Genomic DNA, 25,330 nt, shown 5'->3' with positions numbered 1-25,330 from the left:
CGGTATTTTGTACTTGTTTTAAATTCTTGAATGTATTTTTAAATTGATGATCTGCAGTTTTAAATATGTATGTAATGCTTTTAGGATATATCTGCATATCGAAATAAAGCTATCAACCAACCTTGTGTTTCTGTCTTTGCATTTATTGGCCAAGTAGTCATGTCTGACACCATCAAAATTCACTCACAAAATAAATAAAGACAGAGAAATAGGTGGTGTTCTCTATATATGTACCTCTAAAAATCTGTGAAAGTGGAAAACTGGGAGCCTTGATAATAATACAATAATCTCTGTGTAACAGTCTACAGATAGCTGGGTCCCACCGCAGACCACCCATCCCTCACAGACCACACAACTTCACTGTGGGTTCATTAATGATTCTTTATTAACACCACCAGTTTATCAATCATAACATAAGCATCGCTGGGTAACGCACAATGATCCAATGTTGGGCAACAGAAACAAAATATGTTATTTACAAAAGAACAAAACACCATCAGACGCTCTGTGGGGCACACAGAATACTGATCTTGTTTTGCTAAAGTTTTTTAATGCTGAGGCTCTATGTGTGTTATTTACTTCTGCATAACTCGTTCTAAAGGAACATGTGGTGTGGGGCCTGTGAGGCTGGATGTGCCTCCTGTCCACTCTCAACGCTCGCACTATGCTTCTGGGAGCTATATGGTAAATCGCACTTAGGGCCTCATTGCAGGGCAGCACCACAAGTCTTCTGGCTGCACTGCCCTACGCCAGCGTGAAATGGCAGGAAGGCACTGTTTTCATGAAGTACGGAGCATTCCCGTCCTTTCCCCGTGCGCAGACGCACACAATTTGCTGCCTAGCGCCAACGCAGGCACCCTTGCACCTTTTGTAATTGAGCCTCCGTTGCAGGCGGGATTGTTTTTCTGCAGAAAGGGACACCCCGCACAAAAGCAATCCCTCGTGTTCATTTTCATGCAGATTACCCCCCACGCACAATTCTGGAAATACATGTAGTTTTACTTGTGAAATAAATAATGAGGTTTGGTCCACCCCTAATGGGGTGGCACTCTTCGGGAGTGGCACAGACAGGGTGGCAAGGCAGGAGCTTCGCCTGTTCTCCACATCTGCAAGGGATCAGCATCTGGGACTCACGGCTGAGAGCGAATCTTGCGGAAGATGGACTGAAAAAGAATGATGTAAAAGGGTTAGCAAACAGTCTCAACATCCACACGTATCACAGGGCAGGGTGGGTAGAGGGGGGTGGCCCAGGCGTGGCCCGTGCAGGTAAGAGCGGAACAGCCCTCCCCTCCCCCACCAGGAGTTACAGCCACTGGGCAACCACAGGAGTAAGTTTCACAGCTCTGGGCGGACTTTAGATATGAGACCAGCCCAGGCGCGGCCCGTGCAGGTAAGAGCGGCATAGCCCTCCCCTCCCCCACCAGGAGCTACAGCCACTGGGCAACAACAGGGGCAGGTTTCACAGCTCTGGGCGGACTTTAGATATGAGACCAGCCCAGGCGCGGCCCGTGCAGGTAAGAGCGGAACAGCCCTCCCCTCCCCTACACCACCAGGAGTTACAGCCACTGGGCAACCACAGGAGTAAGTTTCACAGCTCTGGGCTGACTTTAGATATGAGACCAGCCCAGGCGCGGCCCGTGCAGGTAAGAGCGGAACAGCCCTCCCCTCCCCTCCCCCACCAGGAGTTACGGTCACTGGGCAACCACAGGGGCAGGTTTCACAGCTCTGGGCGGACTTTAGATATGAGACCAGCCCAGGCGCGGCCCACGCCTGGTCCCTTTATTACGGGCACTGCACTGGCTGCCAGTGCGGAAGCGTATCACCTTTAAAATCTGTTGTCTAGCGCACAAAGCGCTTAATGGTAAGGGAGTGAGCTACTTGAAGGAGAAACGTATCCTCTATCGACCTACAAGGCCTTTGAGAGCTACGAATAAGTGAATAAGTCTCTTCTTACTATACCACGCATTAAGAAAACGCGTTCAGGTGGCCATGCTACTTCTTTCCTCCCCCCCATATTTGGAACAAACTTCCCCTACACCTCCGCGAATGCACTGCCCACTACAATTTTAGGAAATTATTAAAAACGGAATTATTTGAAACTTTTAGGCTCTTCGCCTTACTTCGCCAAGATATCTCTTTGGGGATGATTCAAACGCATTACAAAATAAATAAATACAATTAAAATCAAATTCAGGTGAGAGCGGTGGTTTAACTCTAGTCTGTCGCCTCCCTCCCCAGCCATCCCCACCGCTCTCACCTGCATGGGCCGCGCCTGGGCTGGACTCATATCTAAAGTCAGCCCACAGCTGTGAAACTTACTCCTGTGGTTGCACAGCGGCTCTAACTCCTGGGGCGGGGGCAGGGCAGTGCAGTTAGACAGGCTAAACCTGGTGTGAGTGGCCTGAGCTCTGGTGAAATGAGCCCAATGGCCTCTACCTTCCCAACCCCACCCCTAGTAATGGACTGATCTCAACCTCACCCTACCCAGGCAGGTTAAAACTATATGACAAGTTGGTGCCAGAATAACTAACTCAGCAGCACTATGACTCTCTATATCTAACTCATAGCACTCTCACTGTCAGTCAATATATCTAACTCATAGCACTCTCACTGTCAGTCAATATATCTAACTCGCAGCGCCCTCAATGTCAGTCAATATATCTAACTCGCAGCGCCCTCAATGTCAGTCAATATATCTAACCTCGCAGCGCTCTCACTGTCAGTCAATATATCTAACCTCGCAGCGCTCTCACTGTCAGTCAATATATCTAACCTCGCAGCGCTCTCACTGTCAGTCAATATATCTAACCTCGCAGCACTCTGTCCGTCAATATATCTAACCTCACAGCCCTCTTGCTGTCAGTCAATATATCTAACCTCGCAGCGCTCTCACTGTCAGTCAATATATCTAACCTTGCAGCGCCCTCACTGTCAGTCAATATATCTAACCTCGCAGCACTCTGTCAGTCAATATATCTAACCTCACAGCCCTCTCGCTGTCAGTCAATATATCTAACCTCGCAGCGCTCTCACTGTCAGTCAATATATCTAACCTTACAGCGCCCTCACTGTCAGTCAATATATCTAACTCGCAGCGCCCTCAATGTCAGTCAATATATCTAACCTTGCAGCGCCCTCACTGTCAGTCAATATATCTAACTCGCAGCGCTCTCAATGTTAGTCAATACATCTAACCTTGCAGCGCCCTCACTGTCAGTCAATATATATTACCTCGCAGCGCTCTGTCAGTAAATATATCTAACCTCCGAGTGATCTCGCTGTCAGTCAATATATCTAACCACGCAGCACTCTGTCAGTCAATATATCTAACCTCGCAGCACTCTCACTGTCAGTCAATATATCTAACCTCACAGCACTCTCACTGTCAGTCAATATATCTAACCTCACAGCGCCCTCACTGTCAGTCAATATATCTAACCTCGCAGCACTCTCACTGTCAGTCAATATATCTAACCTCACAGCGCCCTCACTGTCAGTCAATATATCTAACCTCGCAGCACTCTCACTGTCAGTCAATATATCTAACCTCACAGCACTCTCACTGTCAGTCAATATATCTAACCTCGCAGCACTCTCACTGTCAGTCAATATATCTAACCTCACAGCGCCCTCACTGTCAGTCAATATATCTAACCTCGCAGCACTCTGTCAGTCAATATATCTAACCTCACAGTGCTCTCGCTGTCAGTCAATATATCTTACCTCGCAGCGCTTTCACTGTCAGTCAATATATCTAACCTCGCAGCGCTCTCACTGTCAGTCAATATATCTAACCTCGCAGTGCTCTCGCTGTCAGTGAATATATCTAACTCGCAGGGCTCTCACTGTCAGTCAATATATCTAACCTCGCAGCACTATCACTGTCAGACAATATATCTAACCTCGCAGCACTCTGTCAGTCAATATATCTAACCTCGCAGCACTATCACTGTCAGACAATATATCTAACTCGCAGGGCTCTCACTGTCAGTCAATATATCTAACCTCGCAGCACTATCACTGTCAGACAATATATCTAACCTCGCAGCACTCTGTCAGTCAATAAATCTAACCTCGCAGCGCTCTCACTGTCAGTCAATATATCTAACCTCGCAGCGCTCTCACTGTCACTCAATATATCTAACCTCGCAGCCCTCTCGCTGCCAGTCAATATATCTAACCTCACAGCGCTCTCACTCTCACTGTCAGTCAATACATCTAACATCATTAACCCCTTTAAGTCACATTGGTACCCACGCAAGGGGCAAATGGATCATGAACCCCTTCCCAGACACTACTACTCACCGCGATGCACATGGTCAGCACCGCTGCCAGGGTCAGTGCTAACAGCACGATAATGGCAATGTGATAGCCCCTCATGTCGTCTCTGTCCCTCCTCCGGGTGGTGTAGGTGGTCGTTGTAGTTGTAGTGGTCGGTGACACTGAGGAGAACGAGGGTAAAAAGTGAGTTAGCAAACGCTGGACTTAAATACTCATGTGTAGTAATAATATTGCTGCTGCTCATAGAATCACTTGGATAATAAATATACCTGGAGTCACGCGGCACTCATAATAATACTGCTGACTTTAGAGATATGTGGTAAGTAGTCTTAATAGCAGGGCCCTTGGGGCACCTAGGTATAATAATATTAATGCTGCTCACGGACACACATGGATAGCATTGATATTAATGCTGCTCACGGACACACATGGAAAGCCTTAATATTAATGCTGCTCACGGACACACATGGATAGCATTAATATTAATGCTGCTCACGAACACACATGGATAGCATTAATATTAATGCTGCTCACGAACACACATGGAAAGCCTTAATATTAATGCTGCTCATACACACACATGGATAGCATTAATATTAATGCTGCTCTTGGACACACATGGATAGCATTAATATTAATGCTGCTCACGAACACACATGGATAGCATTAATATTAATGCTGCTCACGAACACACATGGAAAGCCTTAATATTAATGCTGCTCATACACACACATGGATAGCATTAATATTAATGCTGCTCTTGGACACACATGGATAGCATTAATATTAATGCTGCTCACGAACACACATGGATAGCATTAATATTAATGCTGCTCACGAACACACATGGAAAGCCTTAATATTAATGCTGCTCATACACACACATGGATAGCATTAATATTAATGCTGCTCTTGGACACACATGGATAGCATTAATATTAATGCTGCTCACGGACACACATGGACAGCATTGATATTAATGCTGCTCACGGACACACATGGAAAGCCTTAATATTAATGCTGCTCATACACACACATGGATAGCATTAATATTAATGCTGCTCACGGACACACATGGAAAGCCTTAATATTAATGCTGCTCATACACAAACATGGATAGCATTAATATTAATGCTGCTCTTGGACACACATGGATAGCATTAATATTAATGCTGCTCACGGACACACATGGATAGCATTAATATTAATGCTGCTCACGGACACACATAGATAGTATGAATATTAATGCTGCTCACGGACACACATGGAAAGCCTTAATATTAATGCTGCTCATACACACACATGGATAGCATTAATATTAATGCTGCTCACGGACACACAAGGATAGTATTAATATTAATGCTGCTCACGGACACACATGGATGGCCTTAATATTAATGTTGCTCACGGACACACATGGATAGTATTAATATTAATGCTGCTCACGGACACACATGGATAGTATTAATATTAATGCTGCTCACGGACACACATGGATTGTATTAATATTAATGCTGCTCACGGACACACATGGAAAGCCTTAATATTAATGCTGCTCACGGACACACATGGATAGTATTAATATTAATGCTGCTCACGGACACACATGGAAAGCCTTAATATTAATGCTGCTCATACACACACATGGATAGCAATAACATTAATGCTGATCATGGACACACATGGATGCCGATAATATTAATGCTGCTCACGGACACACGTGGATAGCATTAATATTAATGCTGCTCACGGACACACATGGATAGCATTAATATTAATGCTGTTCACGGACACACATGGATAGCATTAATATTAATGCTGTTCACGGACACACACGGATAGTATTAATATTAATGCTGCTCACGGACACACATGGATAGCATTAATATTAATGCTGCTCATACACAGACAAGGATAGTATTAATATTAATGCTGCTCACGGACACGCATGGATCTCATTAATATTAATGCTGCTCATAGACACACATGGATAGCATTAATGTTAATGCTGCTCACGGACACACGTGGATAGCATTAATATTAATGCTGCTCACGGACACACATGGATAGTATTAATATTAATGCTGCTCACGAACACACATGGATAGTATTAATATTAATGCTGCTCACGGACACACATGGATAGCATTAATATTAATGCTGCTCACGGACACACAAGGATAGTATTAATATTAATGCTGCTTACGGACACACATGGATGGCCTTAATTTTAATGCTGCTCACGGACACACATGGATAGCATTAATATTAATGCTGCTCACGGACACACAGAGATAGCATTACTATTAATGCTGCTCACGGACACACATGGATAGTATTAATATTAATGCTGCTCACGGACACACATGGATAGTATTAATATTAATGCTGCTCACGGACACACATGGATAGCATTAATATTAATGCTGTTCACGGACACACACGGATAGTATTAATATTAATGCTGCTCACGGACACACATGGATAGCATTAATATTAATGCTGCTCATACACAGACAAGGATAGTATTAATATTAATGCTGCTCACGGACACGCATGGATCTCATTAATATTAATGCTGCTCATAGACACACATGGATAGCATTAATGTTAATGCTGCTCACGGACACACGTGGATAGCATTAATATTAATGCTGCTCACGGACACACATGGATAGTATTAATATTAATGCTGCTCACGAACACACATGGATAGTATTAATATTAATGCTGCTCACGGACACACATGGATAGCATTAATATTAATGCTGCTCACGGACACACAAGGATAGTATTAATATTAATGCTGCTTACGGACACACATGGATGGCCTTAATTTTAATGCTGCTCACGGACACACATGGATAGCATTAATATTAATGCTGCTCACGGACACACAGGGATAGCATTACTATTAATGCTGCTCACGGACACACATGGATAGTATTAATATTAATGCTGCTCACGGACACACATGGATAGTATTAATATTAATGCTGCTCACGGACACACATGGATAGCATTAATATTAATGCTGCTCATACACACACATGGATAGCATTAATATTAATGCTGCTCACGGACACACATGGATAGCATTAATATTAATGCTGCTCACGGACACACATGGAAAGCCTTAATATTAATGCTGCTCATACACACACATGGATAGCATTAATATTAATGCTTCTCACGGACACACATGGATAGCATTAATATTAATGCTGCTCACGGACACACATGGATAGTTTTAATATTAATGCTGCTCATACACAGACAAGGATAGTATTAATATTAATGCTGCTCACGGACACACATGGATGGTATTAATATTAATGCTGCTCACGAACACACATGGATAGCATTAATATTAATGCTGTTCACGGACACACACGGATGGGAGAGGTGTGGCGCCGCGGCCAGGGCGACTGACGCTGGAATCTGGGGACCACGGTTCGATCCCCAGCTCCGGCGGCAGGTCAGCCCAGCACCATGTGACTCTGGGCAATAGCTCGCTTAATCTTCCCGACGGCCCCCAGCGCCTAGAGACCCTTACGGGTGATTGTGCGCTTTACAAATGTGGACTTGACACGGATAGTATTAATAATAAAGCTGCTCACGGACACACATAGATAGCATTAATATTAATGCTGCTCACGGACACACATAGATAGCATTAATATTAATGCTGTTCATGGACACACATGGATAGCATTAATATTAATGCTGCTCATGGACACACATGGATAGCATTAATATTAATGCTGTTCAAGGACACACATGGATAGCATTAATATTAATGCTGCTCTTGGACACACATGGATAGAATTAATATTAATGCTGCTCACGGACACACATGGATAGCATTAATATTAATGCTGTTCACGGACGCACACGGATAGCATTAATGTTAATGCTTCTCACGGACACACATGGATAGCATTAATATTAATGCTGCTCACGGACACACATGGATAGCATTAATATTAATGCTGCTCATACACAGACAAGGATAGTATTAATATTAATGCTGCTCACGGACACGCATGGATCTCATTAATATTAATGCTGCTCTTGGACACACATGGATAGTATTAATATTAATGCTGTTCACGGACGCACACGGATAGCATTAATATTAATGCTGCTCACGGACACACATGGATAGCATTAATGTTAATGCTTCTCACGGACACACATGGATAGCATTAATATTAATGCTGCTCTTGGACACACATGGATAGCATTAATATTACTGCTGCTGATTTACACGCATGGATAGTATTAATGTTATTGCTGCTTTTAGAGACGGCCAGACAGTAATTATATTAATGCTGACTTTAGAAATATGTGGGTTATAATGACATTAATGCGGCTCTTAGGAACACTTAAGTAGTAATAATATTAATCCTGTTCACGGACACACATGGATAGCATTAATATTAATGCTGCTGATTTACACACATGGATAGCATTAATGTTAATGCTTCTCACGGACACACATGGATAGCATTAATATTAATGCTTCTCACGGACACGCATGGATACTATTAATATTACTGCTGCTGATTTACACGCATGGATAGTATTAATGTTATTGCTGCTTTTAGAGACGGCCAGACAGTAATTATATTAATGCTGACTTTAGAAATATGTGGGTTATAATGACATTAATGCGGCTCTTAGGAACACTTAAGTAGTAATAATATTAATCCTGTTCACGGACACACATGGATAGCATTAATATTAATGCTGCTGATTTACACACATGGATAGTATTAATATTAATGCTTCTCACGGACACACATGGATAGTATTAATATTACAGCTTCTCATGGACACACATGGATAGCATTAATATTAATGCTGCTCACGGACACACATGGATAGCATTAATATTAATGCTGCTCACGGACACACATGGATAGTATTAATATTAATGCTGCTCTTGGACACACATGGATAGCATTAATATTAATGCTGCTCACGGACACACATGGATAGCATTAATATTAATGCTGCTCACGGACACACATGGATAGTATTAATATTAATGCTGCTCTTGGACACACATGGATAGTATTAATATTAATGCTGTTCACGGACACACATGGATAGCATTAATATTAATGCTGCTCACGGACACACATGGATAGTATTAATATTAATGCTGCTCACGAACACACAGGGATAGTATTAATATTAATGCTGCTCTTGGACACACATGGATAGTATTAATATTAATGCTGCTCTTGGACACACATGGATAGTATTAATATTAATGCTGCTCTTGGACACACATGGATAGTATTAATATTACTACTGCTCACGGACACACAAGGAAAGTACTAACATTGGACTCGATTCACAAAAGTGATCAGAGAAAAAATCTTAACTTTACAACTTTCGGTATTCACAAAAGGCCTTTAGGAGTTGTAAAGTTTGGATTTTGTCTTTTGTCTTAAGTTTTGGTCTTAAGACAAAATCTTAACTTAAGTTAAACTTAAGTTATACTTTCCCATAGGAAATGCCTTTTTTGAATTGCTAATAACTTTAGCATTGTTTGTCAAATCTTTACAAAACTTTCCTTTCATGGAAAGTTTGGGAATGATCTGTTAAGCGCAGGCCGAGAAAAAGGGGTAAATCCTAAAATGCAAAATCCACATGCATTTTCCATAAACTTTTTTGGAAAGCGAAAGTGTGAAAATGACTGAACGGAATTACACAAAATTTGATAGTAAGCTTTAACTTGGCCCAGAAAGCATGATTTTTGTGAGTTAGTGTGAATCCGTTCAGTACTTTTTGAGAAATTAAGGTTTAAAATATATTTGCATATCTGGATGATTGGGTTCACTAGAATCTCGTGGGAGTTCAGTGGTCTCGCAAATTGAAAAATGAAGCCATCAGATTGGTTGAGGGGGCTTTTTTACTGCAGGCCAGTGCCCTCCCGCGGGAGCAAGAGGCTCCTGTGAGTCCGCCCAGAGCTCATGCTCTGATTGGCTGGCCACAACATGAAGAGATAAGTTGCAGCTGCCATTTCAGGACACAGGAATTCATGCAAACTATATCTGGCGCCCTCACCATGCACTGCTAACTAATACCCATATTACATCACTCAAGAGATGCTCTATGACATCATTGATACCGTGACTGCAGCACCTGAAATGTCATTATTGAGGACAACACTGTGCCTGGCCGGGGCCCGAGTTATAGTTACTTTACTGCATGAGTATTTACTTGAGATAACTATAACTAGTGGATTTCAGTTTGTTTTTTTAGATGATTAAACTGGCAATTGTACCTAACTATAACGTTACTTTAACCTTTCTTTTTTCAGTGAGTTTCTAAGGCTTTTTCTAATGTAAAATAAGTTATAATTACTCTGGGCTGGAGTCAAAAAGGTCAACTGAGAGGAAAGTGTAACTGTACGTCTTCCGGTGTTCACAAAGGGTATTTATGGGTAGTACAGTTAAACTTTTGTCTCAGTTAAAGTTAAGATTTGGTGTTAAGCTTAACTGAGAAAAAAGTCTAACTTTACTTCTCGTAAATGTCCTTTGTTAATACCGAAAGACTTAAAGTTAGACTTCCGGTTCAGTTTACCTTTGTGGATTGGGCCCATTATCTTTAATCTCTACTGTAACCTTTGTTTTTTTGTTAGTGACTTTCTGTTTTTTTAACATTAATCCATTTATACCTGCTATACACATGCACATATAGACATATACACACATACATACATATATACACATACACACACACATGTATTTACACACACACATAGACACACAAAGAGCAATAGGGAGACGCAGGGCATGGCTGAAGGCTGCTACTGTACCTGTAGGGCTGGGAGGAAATAAAGTAATGGGTGGCAAAAGAGTAATCTGGCAATCTGTAACAGAGGAAGAGAAAGTTTATTAGTAAAATTAAAGGGGGGTCTTACATTCTCTCTGTTTCACATACATACTGTATGTGCGTCACAGGACCCAACATTAACCTTAAATCCAGACTGCACCCTAAAAGGGCATGACCAGCTTATTCAACGTCTCACCGCTACCCTACAGTCTTCATCCATAGTGAAACCATAACGACCGACACCAAACCCTAACACCTAATGCCGATGGTACTCTTAGATCCATTCCGAAGAAGAGGAACAAGACCAGTGAAAGCTAACCGTAAACCCTACATTTACACAAACCCGTCATCCAAATGTTCCCGTGACTCCAGTCATGACCACTCTTTCTGGGCTGCATGTAGGAGTTTTACACTCACTATCACAAAACCAATGAGCCCAAGTCTACTACTGACCAAAACCAATCATCGTTCATGTGAGTGAACATCTCAGCTGGACACCACTTCTAACCCTAACCCCCACCAAACCCAAGGTCTGCCTGAACCCTCAGTCAGACTGTGCTCCTGATCCCAACCATAACTCTGACTCCAACCTGACCCTTACTACAACCACAACCATTCCTCTAGCCGTGATCCGTTAACAACCACAACCCAAGCGCTAAACTTTCACTACTCTACCGTAGCCTTGAGCATGACACTAACCGCACAAAAGACCTCTAAACTATAGACTTTCACTCAGATGAAATTCCAAACCCTCACCCCAATGCTACACTTCCCCGTCTCCCAGTCTCTCCAACCTGTAACCCTAACCAGTGTCCAAAACCACAAGCCCAGCACCAACAGGAAGTCCTCACACTTGCTGTACTGCTGACATCAGAACGCTTTTACTGTCATGCAGTCAATATATCTAACACCGGATCACTCTCACTGTCACACTGTTTGTGTATGAAACCTCAGAGAGTGCTCAGTGTCACACACTGAGTATGTCTAACACCGGATCACTCTCACTGTCACACTCTTTGAGTATGAAACCTCAGAGAGCGCTCACTGTCACACACTGAGTATGTCTAACACAGGATCACTCTCACTGTCACACTCTTTGTGTATGAAACCTCAGAGAGTGCTCACTGTCACACACTGAGTATATCTAACACCGGATCACTCTCACTGTCACACTGAGTATATCTAACACCGGATCACTCTCACTGTCACACTGAGTATATCTTACACCGGATCACTCTCACTGTCACACTGGGTATATCTAACACCGGATCACTCTCACTGTCACACTCTTTGAGTATGAAACCTCAAAGAGTGCTCACTGTCACACACTGAGTATGTCTAACACCGGATCACTCTCACTGTCACACTCTTTGAGTATGAAACCTCAAAGAGTGCTCACTGTCACACACTGAGTATGTCTAACACCGGATCACTCTCACTGTCACACTCTTTGAGTATGAAACCTCAAAGAGTGCTCACTGTCACACACTGAGTATGTCTAACACCGGATCACTCTCACTGTCACACTCTTTGTGTATGAAACCTCAGAGAGCGCTCACTGTCACACACTGAGTATAACTAACACCGGATCACTCTCACTGTCACACTGAGTATATCTAACACCGGATCACTCTCACTGTCACACTGAGTATATCTAACACCGGATCACTCTCACTGTCACACTGAGTATATCTAACACCGGATCACTCTCACTGTCACACTGTTTGTGTATGAAACCTCAGAGAGCGCTTACTGTCACACACTGAGTATATCTAACACTGCAGCACTCTCACTGTCACACTGAGTATATCTAACACCGGATCGCTCTCACTGTCACACTGAGTATATCTAACACCGGATCACTCTCACTGTCACACTGAGTATATCTAACACCGGATCACTCTCACTGTCACACTGTTTGTGTATGAAACCTCAGAGAGTGCTCACTGTCACACACTGAGTATATCTAACACCGGATCACTCTCACTGTCACACTGTTTGTGTATGAAACCTCAGAGAGTGCTCACTGTCACACACTGAGGATATCTAACACTGCTGGGCTCTCACTGGCACACTGCTTGTATATCACCCTCCAGGGAGCTCTCACTATCACACACTGAGTGTATCTAACCCTGCAGGGCTCTCACTGGCACACTGCTTACATACCACCCTCCTGAGAGCTCTCACTATCACACACTGAGTATGTCTAACACTGCAGGGCTCTCACTTACACACACTGAGCATATCTAACGCTGCAGGGCTCTCACTGGCACACTGCTTGCATATCACCCTCCTGAGAGCTCTCACTATCACACACTGAGTATATCTAACACTGCAGGGCTCTCACTGGCACACTGCTTGCATATCACCCTCCAGAGAGCTCTCACTATCACACACTGAGTATATCTAACACTGCAGGGCTCTCAGTGTCACACTGCTTGCATATCACCCTCCAGAGAGCTCTCACTATCACACACTGAGTATATCTAACACTGCAGGGCTCTCACTGGCACACTGCTTGCATATCACCCTCCTGAGAGCTCTCACTATCACACACTGAGTATATCTAACACTGCAAGGCTCTCACTGGCACACTGCTTGTATATCACCCTCCAGAGATCTCTCATTGTCACACACTGAGTATATCTAACCCTGCAGGGCTCTCACTAGCACACTGCTTGCATATCACCCTCCAGAGAGCTCTCACTATCACACACTGAGTATATCTAACGCTGCAGTGCTCTCACTGGCACACTGCTTGTATATCACCCTCCATAGAGCTCTCACTATCACACACTGAGTATATCTAACGCTGCAGGGCTCTCACTGGCACACTGCTTGTATATCACCCTCCATAGAGCTCTCACTATCACACACTGAGTATATCTAACGCTGCAGGGCTCTCAATGGCACAATGCTTGCATATCACCCTCCAGAGAGCTCTCGCTATCACACACTGAGTATATCTAACACTGCAGTGCTCTCACTGGCACACTGCTTATGTATCACCCTCCAGAGAGCTCTCACTGCCACACACTGAGTATATCTAACACTGCAGGGTTCTGACTGGCACACTGATTGCATATCACCCTCCAGAGAGCTCTCACTATCACACACTGAGTATATCTAACACTGCAGGGCTCTCACTGGCACACTGCTTGCATATCACCCTCCAGAGAGCTCTCACTATCACACACTGAGTATATCTAACACTGCAGGGCTCTCACTGGCACACTGCTTGCATATCACCCTCCAGAGAGCTCTCACTGCCACACACTGAGTATATCTAACACTGCAGGGTTCTGACTGGCACACTGATTGCATATCACCCTCCAGAGAGCTCTCACTATCACACACTGAGTATATCTAACACTGCAGGGCTCTCACTGGCACACTGCTTATATATCACCTTCCAGAGAGGTCTCATTGTCACACACTGAGTGTATCTAACACTTCAGGGCCCTCACTTACACACACTGAGTATATCTAACGCTGCAGGGCTCTCACTGGCACACTGCTTGTATATCACCCTCCATTGAGCTCTCACTACCACACACTGAGTATATCTAACGCTGCAGGGCTCTCACTGGCACACTGCTCGTATAACACCCTCCATGGAGCTCTCACTATCACACACTGAGTGTATCTAACACTGCAGGGCTCTCAATGGCACACTGCTTGCATATCACCCTCCAGAGAGCTCTCACTATCACACACTGAGGATATCTAACACTGCAGGGCTCTCACTGGCACACTGCTTGAATATCACCCTCCAGAGATCTCACTATCACACACTGAGTGTATCTAACACTGCAGGGCTCTCACTGGCACGCTGCTTGTATATCACCCTCCAGAGAGCTCTCGCTATAACACACTGAGCATATCTAACGCTGCAGGGCTCTCACTGGCACACTGCTTGCATATCACCCTCCAGAGAGCTCTCACTATCACACACTGAGTGTATCTAACACTGCAGGGCTCTCACTGGCACACTGCTTACATATCACCCTCCTGAGAGCTGTCACTATCACACACTGCATATATCTAACACTAAAGGGCTCTCACTGGCACACTGCTTGTATGTCACCCTCCATAGAGCTCTCACTATCACACACTGAGTATATCTAACGCTGCAGGGCTCTCACTGGCACACTGCTTGCATATCACCCTCCAGAGAGCTCTCACTATCACACACTGAGTATATCTAACGCTGCAGGGCTCTCACTGGCACACTGCTTGTATATCACCCTCCAGAGTGCTCTCACTATCGCACACTGAGTATATCTAACACTGCAGGGCTCTCACTGGCACACTGCTTGTATATCACCCTCCAGAGAGCTCTCACTATCACACACTGAGTATATCTAACACTGCAGGGCTCCCACTGGCACACTGCTTACATATCACCCTCCTGAGAGCTCTCACTATCGCACACTGAGTATATCTAACACTGCAGGGCTCTCACTAGCACACTGCTTGTATATCACCCTCCAGGGAGCTCTCACTATCACACACTGAGTATATCTAACACTGCAGGGATCTCACTGGCACACTGCTTGCATATCACCCTCCAGGGAGCTCTCACTATCACACACTGAGTATATCTAACACTGCAGGGCTCTCACTGGCACACTGATTGCATATCACCCTCCATAGAGCACTCACTATCACACACTGAGTACATCTAACACTGCAGGGCTCTCACTGGCACACTGCTTGTATCTCACCCTCCAGAGAGCTCTCACTGTCACACACTGAGTATATCTAATACTGCTGGGCTCTCACTGGCACACTGCTTGCATATCACCCTCCAGAGAGCTCTCACTATCACACACTGAGTATATATAACACTGCAGGGCTCTCACTGGCACACTGCTTGCATATCACCCTCCAGAGAGCTCTCACTATCACACATTGAGTATATATAACACTGCAGGGCTCTCAATGGCACACTGCTTGTGTATCACCCTCCATAGAGCTCTCACTATCACACACTGAGTATATCTAACGCTGCAGGGCTCTCACTGGCACACTGCTTGTATATCACCCTCCATAGAGCTCTCACTATCACACACTGAGTATATCTAACGCTGCAGGGCTCTCACTGGCACACTGCTTATATATCACCTTCCAGACAGGTCTCACTGTCACACACTGAGTGTATCTAACACTTCAGGGCCCTCACTTACACACACTGAGTATATCTAACACTGCTGGGCTCTCACTGTCACACTGCTTGCATATCACCTTCCAGAGAGCTCTCACTATCACACACTGAGTACATCTAACACTGCAGGGCTCTCACTGGCACACTGCTTATATATCACCCTCCAGAGAGCTCTCACTATCACACACTGAGTATATCTAACACTGTAGGGCTCTCACTGGCACTCTGCTTATATATCACCCTCCAGAGAGCTCTCACTTACACACACTGAGTATATATAACACTGCAGGGCTCTCACTGGCACACTGCTTGTATATCACCCTCCAGAGAGCTCTCGCTATAACACACTGAGCATATCTAACGCTGCAGGGCTCTCACTGGCACACTGCTTGAATATCACCCTCCAGAGATCTCACTATCACACACTGAGTGTATCTAACACTGCAGGGCTCTCACTGGCACGCTGCTTGTATATCACCCTCCAGAGAGCTCTCGCTATAACACACTGAGCATATCTAACGCTGCAGGGCTCTCACTGGCACACTGCTTGCATATCACCCTCCAGAGAGCTCTCACTATCACACACTGAGTGTATCTAACACTGCAGGGCTCTCACTGGCACACTGCTTACATATCACCCTCCTGAGAGCTCTCACTATCACACACTGCATATATCTAACACTAAAGGGCTCTCACTGGCACACTGCTTGTATATCACCCTCCATAGAGCTCTCACTATCACACACTGAGTATATCTAACGCTGCAGGGCTCTCACTGGCACACTGCTTGCATATCACCCTCCAGAGAGCTCTCACTATCACACACTGAGTATATCTAACGCTGCAGGGCTCTCACTGGCACACTGCTTGTATATCACCCTCCAGAGTGCTCTCACTATCGCACACTGAGTATATCTAACACTGCAGGGCTCTCACTGGCACACAGTTTGTATATCACCCTCCAGAGAGCTCTCACTATCACACACTGAGTATATCTAACACTGCAGGGCTCTCACTGGCACACTGCTTACATATCACCCTCCTGAGAGCACTCACTATCGCACACTGAGTATATCTAACACTGCAGGGCTCTCACTAGCACACTGCTTGTATATCACCCTCCAGGGAGCTCTCACTATCACACACTGAGTATATCTAACACTGCAGGGCTCTCACTGGCACACTGCTTGCATATCACCCTCCAGGGAGCTCTCACTATCACACACTGAGTATATCTAACACTGCAGGGCTCTCACTGGCACACTGATTGCATATCACCCTCCATAGAGCACTCACTATCACACACTGAGTACATCTAACACTGCAGGGCTCTCACTGGCACACTGCTTGTATCTCACCCTCCAGAGAGCTCTCACTGTCACACACTGAGTATATCTAATACTGCTGGGCTCTCACTGGCACACTGCTTGCATATCACCCTCCAGAGAGCTCTCACTATCACACACTGAGTATATATAACACTGCAGGGCTCTCAATGGCACACTGCTTGTATGTCACCCTCCATAGAGCTCTCACTATCACACACTGAGTATATCTAACGCTGCAGGGCTCTCACTGGCACACTGCTTATATATCACCTTCCAGAGAGGTCTCACTGTCACACACTGAGTGTATCTAACACTTCAGGGCCCTCACTTACACACACTGAGTATATCTAACACTGCTGGGCTCTCACTGTCACACTGCTTGCATATCACCTTCCAGAGAGCTCTCACTATCACACACTGAGTATATCTAACACTGCAGGGCTCCCACTGGTACACTGCTTGTATATCACCCTCCAGAGAGCTCTCACTATCACACACTGAGTATATCTAACACTGCAGGGCTCTCACTGGCACACTGCTTATATATCACCCTCCAGAGAGCTCTCACTATCACACACTGAGTATATCTAACACTGCAGGGCTCTCACTGGCACACTGCTTATATATCACCCTCCAGAGAGCTCTCACTTACACACACTGAGTATATCTAACACTGCAGGGCTCTCACTGGCACACTGCTTGTATATCACCCTCCAGAGAGCTCTCACTATCACACACTGAGTGTATCTAACACTGCAGGGCTCTCACTGGCACACTGCTTGCATATCACCCTCCAGAGAGCTCTCACTATCATACACTGAGTATATCTAACACTGCAGGGCTCTCACTGGCACACTGCTTGCATATCACCCTCCAGAGAGCTCTCACTATCATACACTGAGTATATCTAACACTGCAGGGCTCTCACTGGCACACTGCTTGCATAGCACCCTCCAGAGAGCTCTCACTATCACACACTGAGTATATCTAACACTGCAGGGCTCTCACTGGCACACTGCTTATATATCACCCTCCAGAGAGCTCTCACTATCACACACTGAGTGTATCTAACACTGCAGGGCTCTCACTGTCACACTGCTTATATATCACCCTCCAGAGAGCACTCACTATCACACACTGAGTGTATCTAACACTGCAGGGCTCTCACTGGCACACTGCTTGCATTTTACCCTCCAGAGATCTCACTATCACACACTGAGTATATCTAACACTGCAGGGCTCTCACTGGCACACTGCTTGTATATCACCCTCCAGAGAGCTCTCACTATCACACACTGAGTATATCTAACACAGCAGGGCTCTCACTGGCACACTGCTTGCATATCACCCTCCAGAGAGCTCTCACTATCACACACTGAGTATATCTAACACTGCAGGCCTCTCACTGGCACACTGCCCGTATATCACCCTCCAGAGAGCTCTCACTATCACACACTGAGTATATCTAACACAGCAGGGCTCTCACTGGCACACTGCTTGTATATCACCCTCCAGAGAGCTCCTACTATCACACACTGAGTATATCTAACACTGCAGGGCTCTCACTGGCACACTGCTTATATATCACCCTCCAGAGAGCTCTCACTATCACACACTGAGTGTATCTAACACTGCAGGGCTCTCACTGTCACACTGCTTGCATATCACCCTCCATAGAGCTCTCACTATCACACACTGAGTATATCTAACACTGCAGGGCTCTCACTGGCACACTGCTTGTATATCACCCTCCAGAGAGCTCTCACTATCACACACTGAGTATATCTAACACAGCAGGGCTCTCACTGGCACACTGCTTGCATATCACCCTCCAGAGAGCTCTCACTATCACACACTGAGTGTATCTAACACTGCAGGGCTCTCACTGTCACACTGCTTATATATCACCCTCCAGAGAGCACTCACTATCACACACTGAGTGTATCTAACACTGCAGGGCTCTCACTGGCACACTGCTTGCATTTTACCCTCCAGAGATCTCACTATCACACACTGAGTATATCTAACACTGCAGGGCTCTCACTGGCACACTGCTTGTATATCACCCTCCAGAGAGCTCTCACTATCACACACTGAGTATATCTAACACAGCAGGGCTCTCACTGGCACACTGCTTGCATATCACCCTCCAGAGAGCTCTCACTATCACACACTGAGTATATCTAACACTGCAGGCCTCTCACTGGCACACTGCCCGTATATCACCCTCCAGAGAGCTCTCACTATCACACACTGAGTGTATCTAACACTGCAGGGCTCTCACTGGCACTCTGCTTATATATCACCCTCCAGAGAGCTCTCACTTACACACACTGAGTATATCTAACACTGCAGGGCTCTCACTGGCACACTGCTTGTATATCACCCTCCAGAGAGCTCTCACTATCACACACTGAGTGTATCTAACACTGCAGGGCTCTCACTGGCACACTGCTTGCATATCACCCTCCTGAGAGCTCTCACTATCACACACTGCATATATCTAACACTAAAGGGCTCTCACTGGCACACTGCTTGCATATCACCCTCCAGAGAGCTCTCACTATCATACACTGAGTATATCTAACACTGCAGGGCTCTCACTGGCACACTGCTTGCATAGCACCCTCCAGAGAGCTCTCACTATCACACACTGAGTATATCTAACACTGCAGGGCTCTCACTGGCACACTGCTTGCATAGCACCCTCCAGAGAGCTCTCACTATCACACACTGAGTGTATCTAACACTGCAGGGCTCTCACTGGCACACTGCTTATATATCACCCTCCAGAGAGCTCTCACTATCACACACTGAGTGTATCTAACACTGCAGGGCTCTCACTGGCACACTGCTTGTATATCACCCTCCAGAGAGCTCTCACTATCACACACTGAGTGTATCTAACACTGCAGGGCTCTCACTGGCACACTGCTTGCATTTTACCCTCCAGAGATCTCACTATCACACACTGAGTATATCTAACAGTGCAGGGCTCTCACTGGCACACTGCTTGTATATCACCCTCCAGAGAGCTCTCACTATCACACACTGAGTATATCTAACACAGCAGGGCTCTCACTGGCACACTGCTTGCATATCACCCTCCAGAGAGCTCTCACTATCACACACTGAGTATATCTAACACTGCAGGCCTCTCACTGGCACACTGCCCGTATATCACCCTCCAGAGAGCTCTCACTATCACACACTGAGTGTATCTAACACTGCAGGGCTCTCACTGGCACACTGCTAGCATATCACCCTCCAGAGAGCTCTCACTATCACACACTGGGTATATCTAACGCTGCAGGGCTCTCACTGGCACACTGCTTGCATATCACCCTCCAGAGAGCTCTCACTATCACACACTGAGTATATCTAACACTGCAGGGCTCTCACTGGCACACTGCTTGCATATCACACTCCAGAGAGCTCTCACTATCACACACTGAGTATATCTAACACTGCAGGGCTCTCACTGGCACACTGCCTGTATATCACCCTCCAGAGAGCTCTCACTATCACACACTGAGTATATCTAACACTGCAGGGCTCTCACTGGCACACTGCTTGTATATCACCCTCCAGAGAGCTCTCACTATCACACACTGAGTATATCTAACACTGCAGGGCTCTCACTGGCACACTGCTTGTATATCACCATCCAGAGAGCTCTCACTATCACAAACTGAGTGTATCTAACACTGCAGGGCTCTCACTGGCACACTGCTAGCATATCACCTTCCAGAGAGCTCTCACTATCACACACTGGGTATATCTAACGCTGCAGGGCTCTCACTGGCACACTGCTTGCATATCACCCTCCTGAGAGCTCTCACTATCACACACCGAGTATATCTCACACTGCAGGGCTCTCACTGGCACACTGCTTACATATCACCCTCCTGAGAGCTCTCACTATCACACACTGAGTATATCTAACACTGCAGGGCTCTCACTGGCACACTGCTTGTATATCACCATCCAGAGAGCTCTCACTATCACAAACTGAGTGTATCTAACACTGCAGGGCTCTCACTGGCACACTGCTTGCATATCACCCTCCAGAGAGCTCTCACTATCATACACTGAGTATATCTAACACTGCAGGGCTCTCACTGGCACACTGCTTGCATATCACCCTCCAGAGAGCTCTCACTATCATACACTGAGTATATCTAACACTGCAGGGCTCTCACTGGCACACTGCTTGCATAGCACCCTCCAGAGAGCTCTCGCTATCACACACTGAGTATATCTAACACTGCAGGGCTCTCACTGGCACACTGCTTATATATCACCCTCCAGAGAGCTCTCACTATCACACACTGAGTATATCTAACACTGCAGGGCTCTCACTGGCACACTGCTTGTATATCACCCTCCAGAGAGCTCTCACTATCACACACTGAGTGTATCTAACACTGCAGGGCTCTCACTGGCACACTGCTTATATATCACCCTCCAGAGAGCACTCACTATCACACACTGAGTGTATCTAACACTGCAGGGCTCTCACTGTCACACTGCTTATATATCACCCTCCAGAGAGCACTCACTATCACACACTGAGTGTATCTAACACTGCAGGGCTCTCACTGGCACACTGCTTGCATTTTACCCTCCAGAGATCTCACTATCACACACTGAGTATATCTAACACTGCAGGGCTCTCACTGGCAGACTGCTTGTATATCACCCTTCAGAGAGCTCTCACTATCACACACTGAGTATATCTAACACTGCAGGGCTCTCACTGGCACACTGCTTATATATCACCCTCCAGAGAGCTCTCACTATCACACACTGAGTATATCTAACACTGCAGGGCTCTCACTGGCACACTGCCTGCATATCACCTTCCACAGAGCACTCACTATCACACACTGAGTATATCTAACACTGCAGGGCTCTCACTGGCACACTGCCTGCATATCACCCTCCAGAGAGCTCTCACTATCACACACTGAGTATATCTAACACTGCAGGGCTCTCACTGGCACACTGCTAGCATATCACCCTCCAGAGAGCTCTCACTATCACACACTGAGTATATCTAACACTGCAGGGCTCTCACTGGCACACTGCTTGTATATCACCCTCCAGAGAGCTCTCACTATCACACACTGAGTGTATCTAACACTGCAGGGCTCTCACTGGCACACTGCTTACATATCACCCTCCAGAGAGCTCTCACTATCAAACACTGAGTATATCTAACACTGCAGGCCTCTCACTGGCACACTGCCCGTATATCACCCTCCAGAGCTCTCACTATCACACACTGAGTATATCTAACACTGCAGGCCTCTCACTGGCACACTGCCCGTATATCACCCTCCAGAGAGCTCTCACTATCACACACTGAGTATATCTAACGCTGCAGGGCTCTCACTGTCACACACTGAGTATATCTAACACTGCAGGGCTCTCACTGGCACACTGCTTGCATATCACCCTCCAGAGAGCTCTCACTATCACACACTGAGTATATCTAACACTGCAGGCCTCTCACTGGCACACTGCCCGTATATCACCCTCCAGAGCTCTCACTATCACACACTGAGTATATCTAACACTGCAGGGCTCTCACTGTCACACTGCCTGCATATCACCTTCCACAGAGCTCTCACTATCACACACTGAGTGTATCTAACACTGCAGGGCTCTCACTGTCACACTGCTTGCATTTTACCCTCCAGAGATCTCACTATCACACACTGAGTATATCTAACACTGCAGGGCTCTCACTGGCAGACTGCTTATATATCACCCTCCAGAGAGCACTCACTATCACACACTGAGTGTATCTAACACTGCAGGGCTCTCACTGGCACACTGCTTGCATTTTACCCTCCAGAGATCTCACTATCACACACTGAGTATATCTAACACTGCAGGGCTCTCACTGGCAGACTGCTTGTATATCACCCTTCAGAGAGCTCTCACTATCACACACTGAGTATATCTAACACTGCAGGGCTCTCACTGGCACACTGCTTATATATCACCCTCCAGAGAGCTCTCACTATCACACACTGAGTATATCTAACACTGCAGGGCTCTCACTGGCACACTGCCTGCATATCACCTTCCACAGAGCACTCACTATCACACACTGAGTATATCTAACACTGCAGGGCTCTCACTGGCACACTGCCTGCATATCACCCTCCAGAGAGCTCTCACTATCACACACTGAGTATATCTAACACTGCAGGGCTCTCACTGGCACACTGCTAGCATATCACCCTCCAGAGAGCTCTCACTATCACACACTGAGTATATCTAACACTGCAGGGCTCTCACTGGCACACTGCTTGTATATCACCCTCCAGAGAGCTCTCACTATCACACACTGAGTGTATCTAACACTGCAGGGCTCTCACTGGCACACTGCTTACATATCACCCTCCAGAGAGCTCTCACTATCAAACACTGAGTATATCTAACACTGCAGGCCTCTCACTGGCACACTGCCCGTATATCACCCTCCAGAGCTCTCACTATCACACACTGAGTATATCTAACACTGCAGGCCTCTCACTGGCACACTGCCCGTATATCACCCTCCAGAGAGCTCTCACTATCACACACTGAGTATATCTAACGCTGCAGGGCTCTCACTGTCACACACTGAGTATATCTAACACTGCAGGGCTCTCACTGGCACACTGCTTGCATATCACCCTCCAGAGAGCTCTCACTATCACACACTGAGTATATCTAACACTGCAGGCCTCTCACTGGCACACTGCCCGTATATCACCCTCCAGAGCTCTCACTATCACACACTGAGTATATCTAACACTGCAGGGCTCTCACTGTCACACTGCCTGCATATCACCTTCCACAGAGCTCTCACTATCACACACTGAGTGTATCTAACACTGCAGGGCTCTCACTGTCACACTGCCTGTATATCACCCTCCAGAGAGCTCTCACTATCACACACTGAGTATATCTAACACAGCAGGGCTCTCACTGGCACACTGCTTGAATATCACCCTCCAGAGAGCTCTCACTATCACAAACTGAGTGTATCTAACACTGCAGGGCTCTCACTGGCACACTGCTTACATATCACCCTCCAGAGAGCTCTCACTATCAAACACTGAGTATATCTAACACTGCAGGGCTTTCACTGGCACCCAGTTTTTATTTCTAACTCTGGAGAGCTTTCACTGTTGTACACTGAGCATATACATCACAAAAGCTCTCACTGTTGCACGTCTTGTATACCAATCTCCAGAGAGGTCTTACTGTCGCACACGGAGTATTTCTAACACAGCAGGGCTTTCCGTTTCAACTGTCACTTAGTCAGTATATGTAACCCCACAGTTCTCCCACTGTTTCATACTCAGTATGTCTGACTTCACAACACTCTCGCTGCTCTACAGTCAATATATCTGACCCCATCGGGCTCTCACCAGCAGACAGTCAGTCTAAGGCTGTTCTTCTCAGTTCATTCACTATCCTCAAGGGCTTTACTCTTCTGACAGCTGGTTTCTCCACCCCTTACCAAGCTCCACCTCTGAGGTCTCTTACCTGCTGTCTGGAGGTACACGACCATGAATAGTGCCAGGAGCCTGAGGGCACAGCGGGGTCCCATCCATGCTGGTGCCATGCTGAGTTTTGTTCGGAGATGTCTCAGGTCACACAGTGCGTCAGGGTACCTTAGAGAGAGGTTGTGTCCATC

The 25,330-nt window shown here is 45.9% G+C and overlaps 1 protein-coding gene across 1 annotated transcript; it reads right to left on the bottom strand.

Annotated features, from left to right (window-relative positions):
* Window positions 1-367: 367 nt before the first annotated feature.
* LOC144752951 (uncharacterized) lies at window positions 368-25,330 on the bottom strand. Its single transcript, XM_078640762.1, has 4 exons — window positions 25,180-25,330; window positions 11,117-11,170; window positions 4,306-4,442; window positions 368-1,163 (listed from the first exon to the last, which is right to left on the bottom strand). Exons 1-4 carry the CDS (start codon window positions 25,256-25,258, stop codon window positions 1,131-1,133), a joined length of 303 nt encoding a protein of 100 aa, XP_078496888.1. The 5' UTR covers window positions 25,259-25,330; the 3' UTR covers window positions 368-1,130.

This window comes from Lissotriton helveticus, chromosome 5_1 (genome assembly GCF_964261635.1).
Source record: "Lissotriton helveticus chromosome 5_1, aLisHel1.1, whole genome shotgun sequence".
NCBI lineage: Eukaryota > Metazoa > Chordata > Amphibia > Caudata > Salamandridae > Lissotriton > Lissotriton helveticus.
Note: the sequence above shows the minus strand (reverse complement) of the source record. Positions and strands in the feature narration are given on the sequence as shown.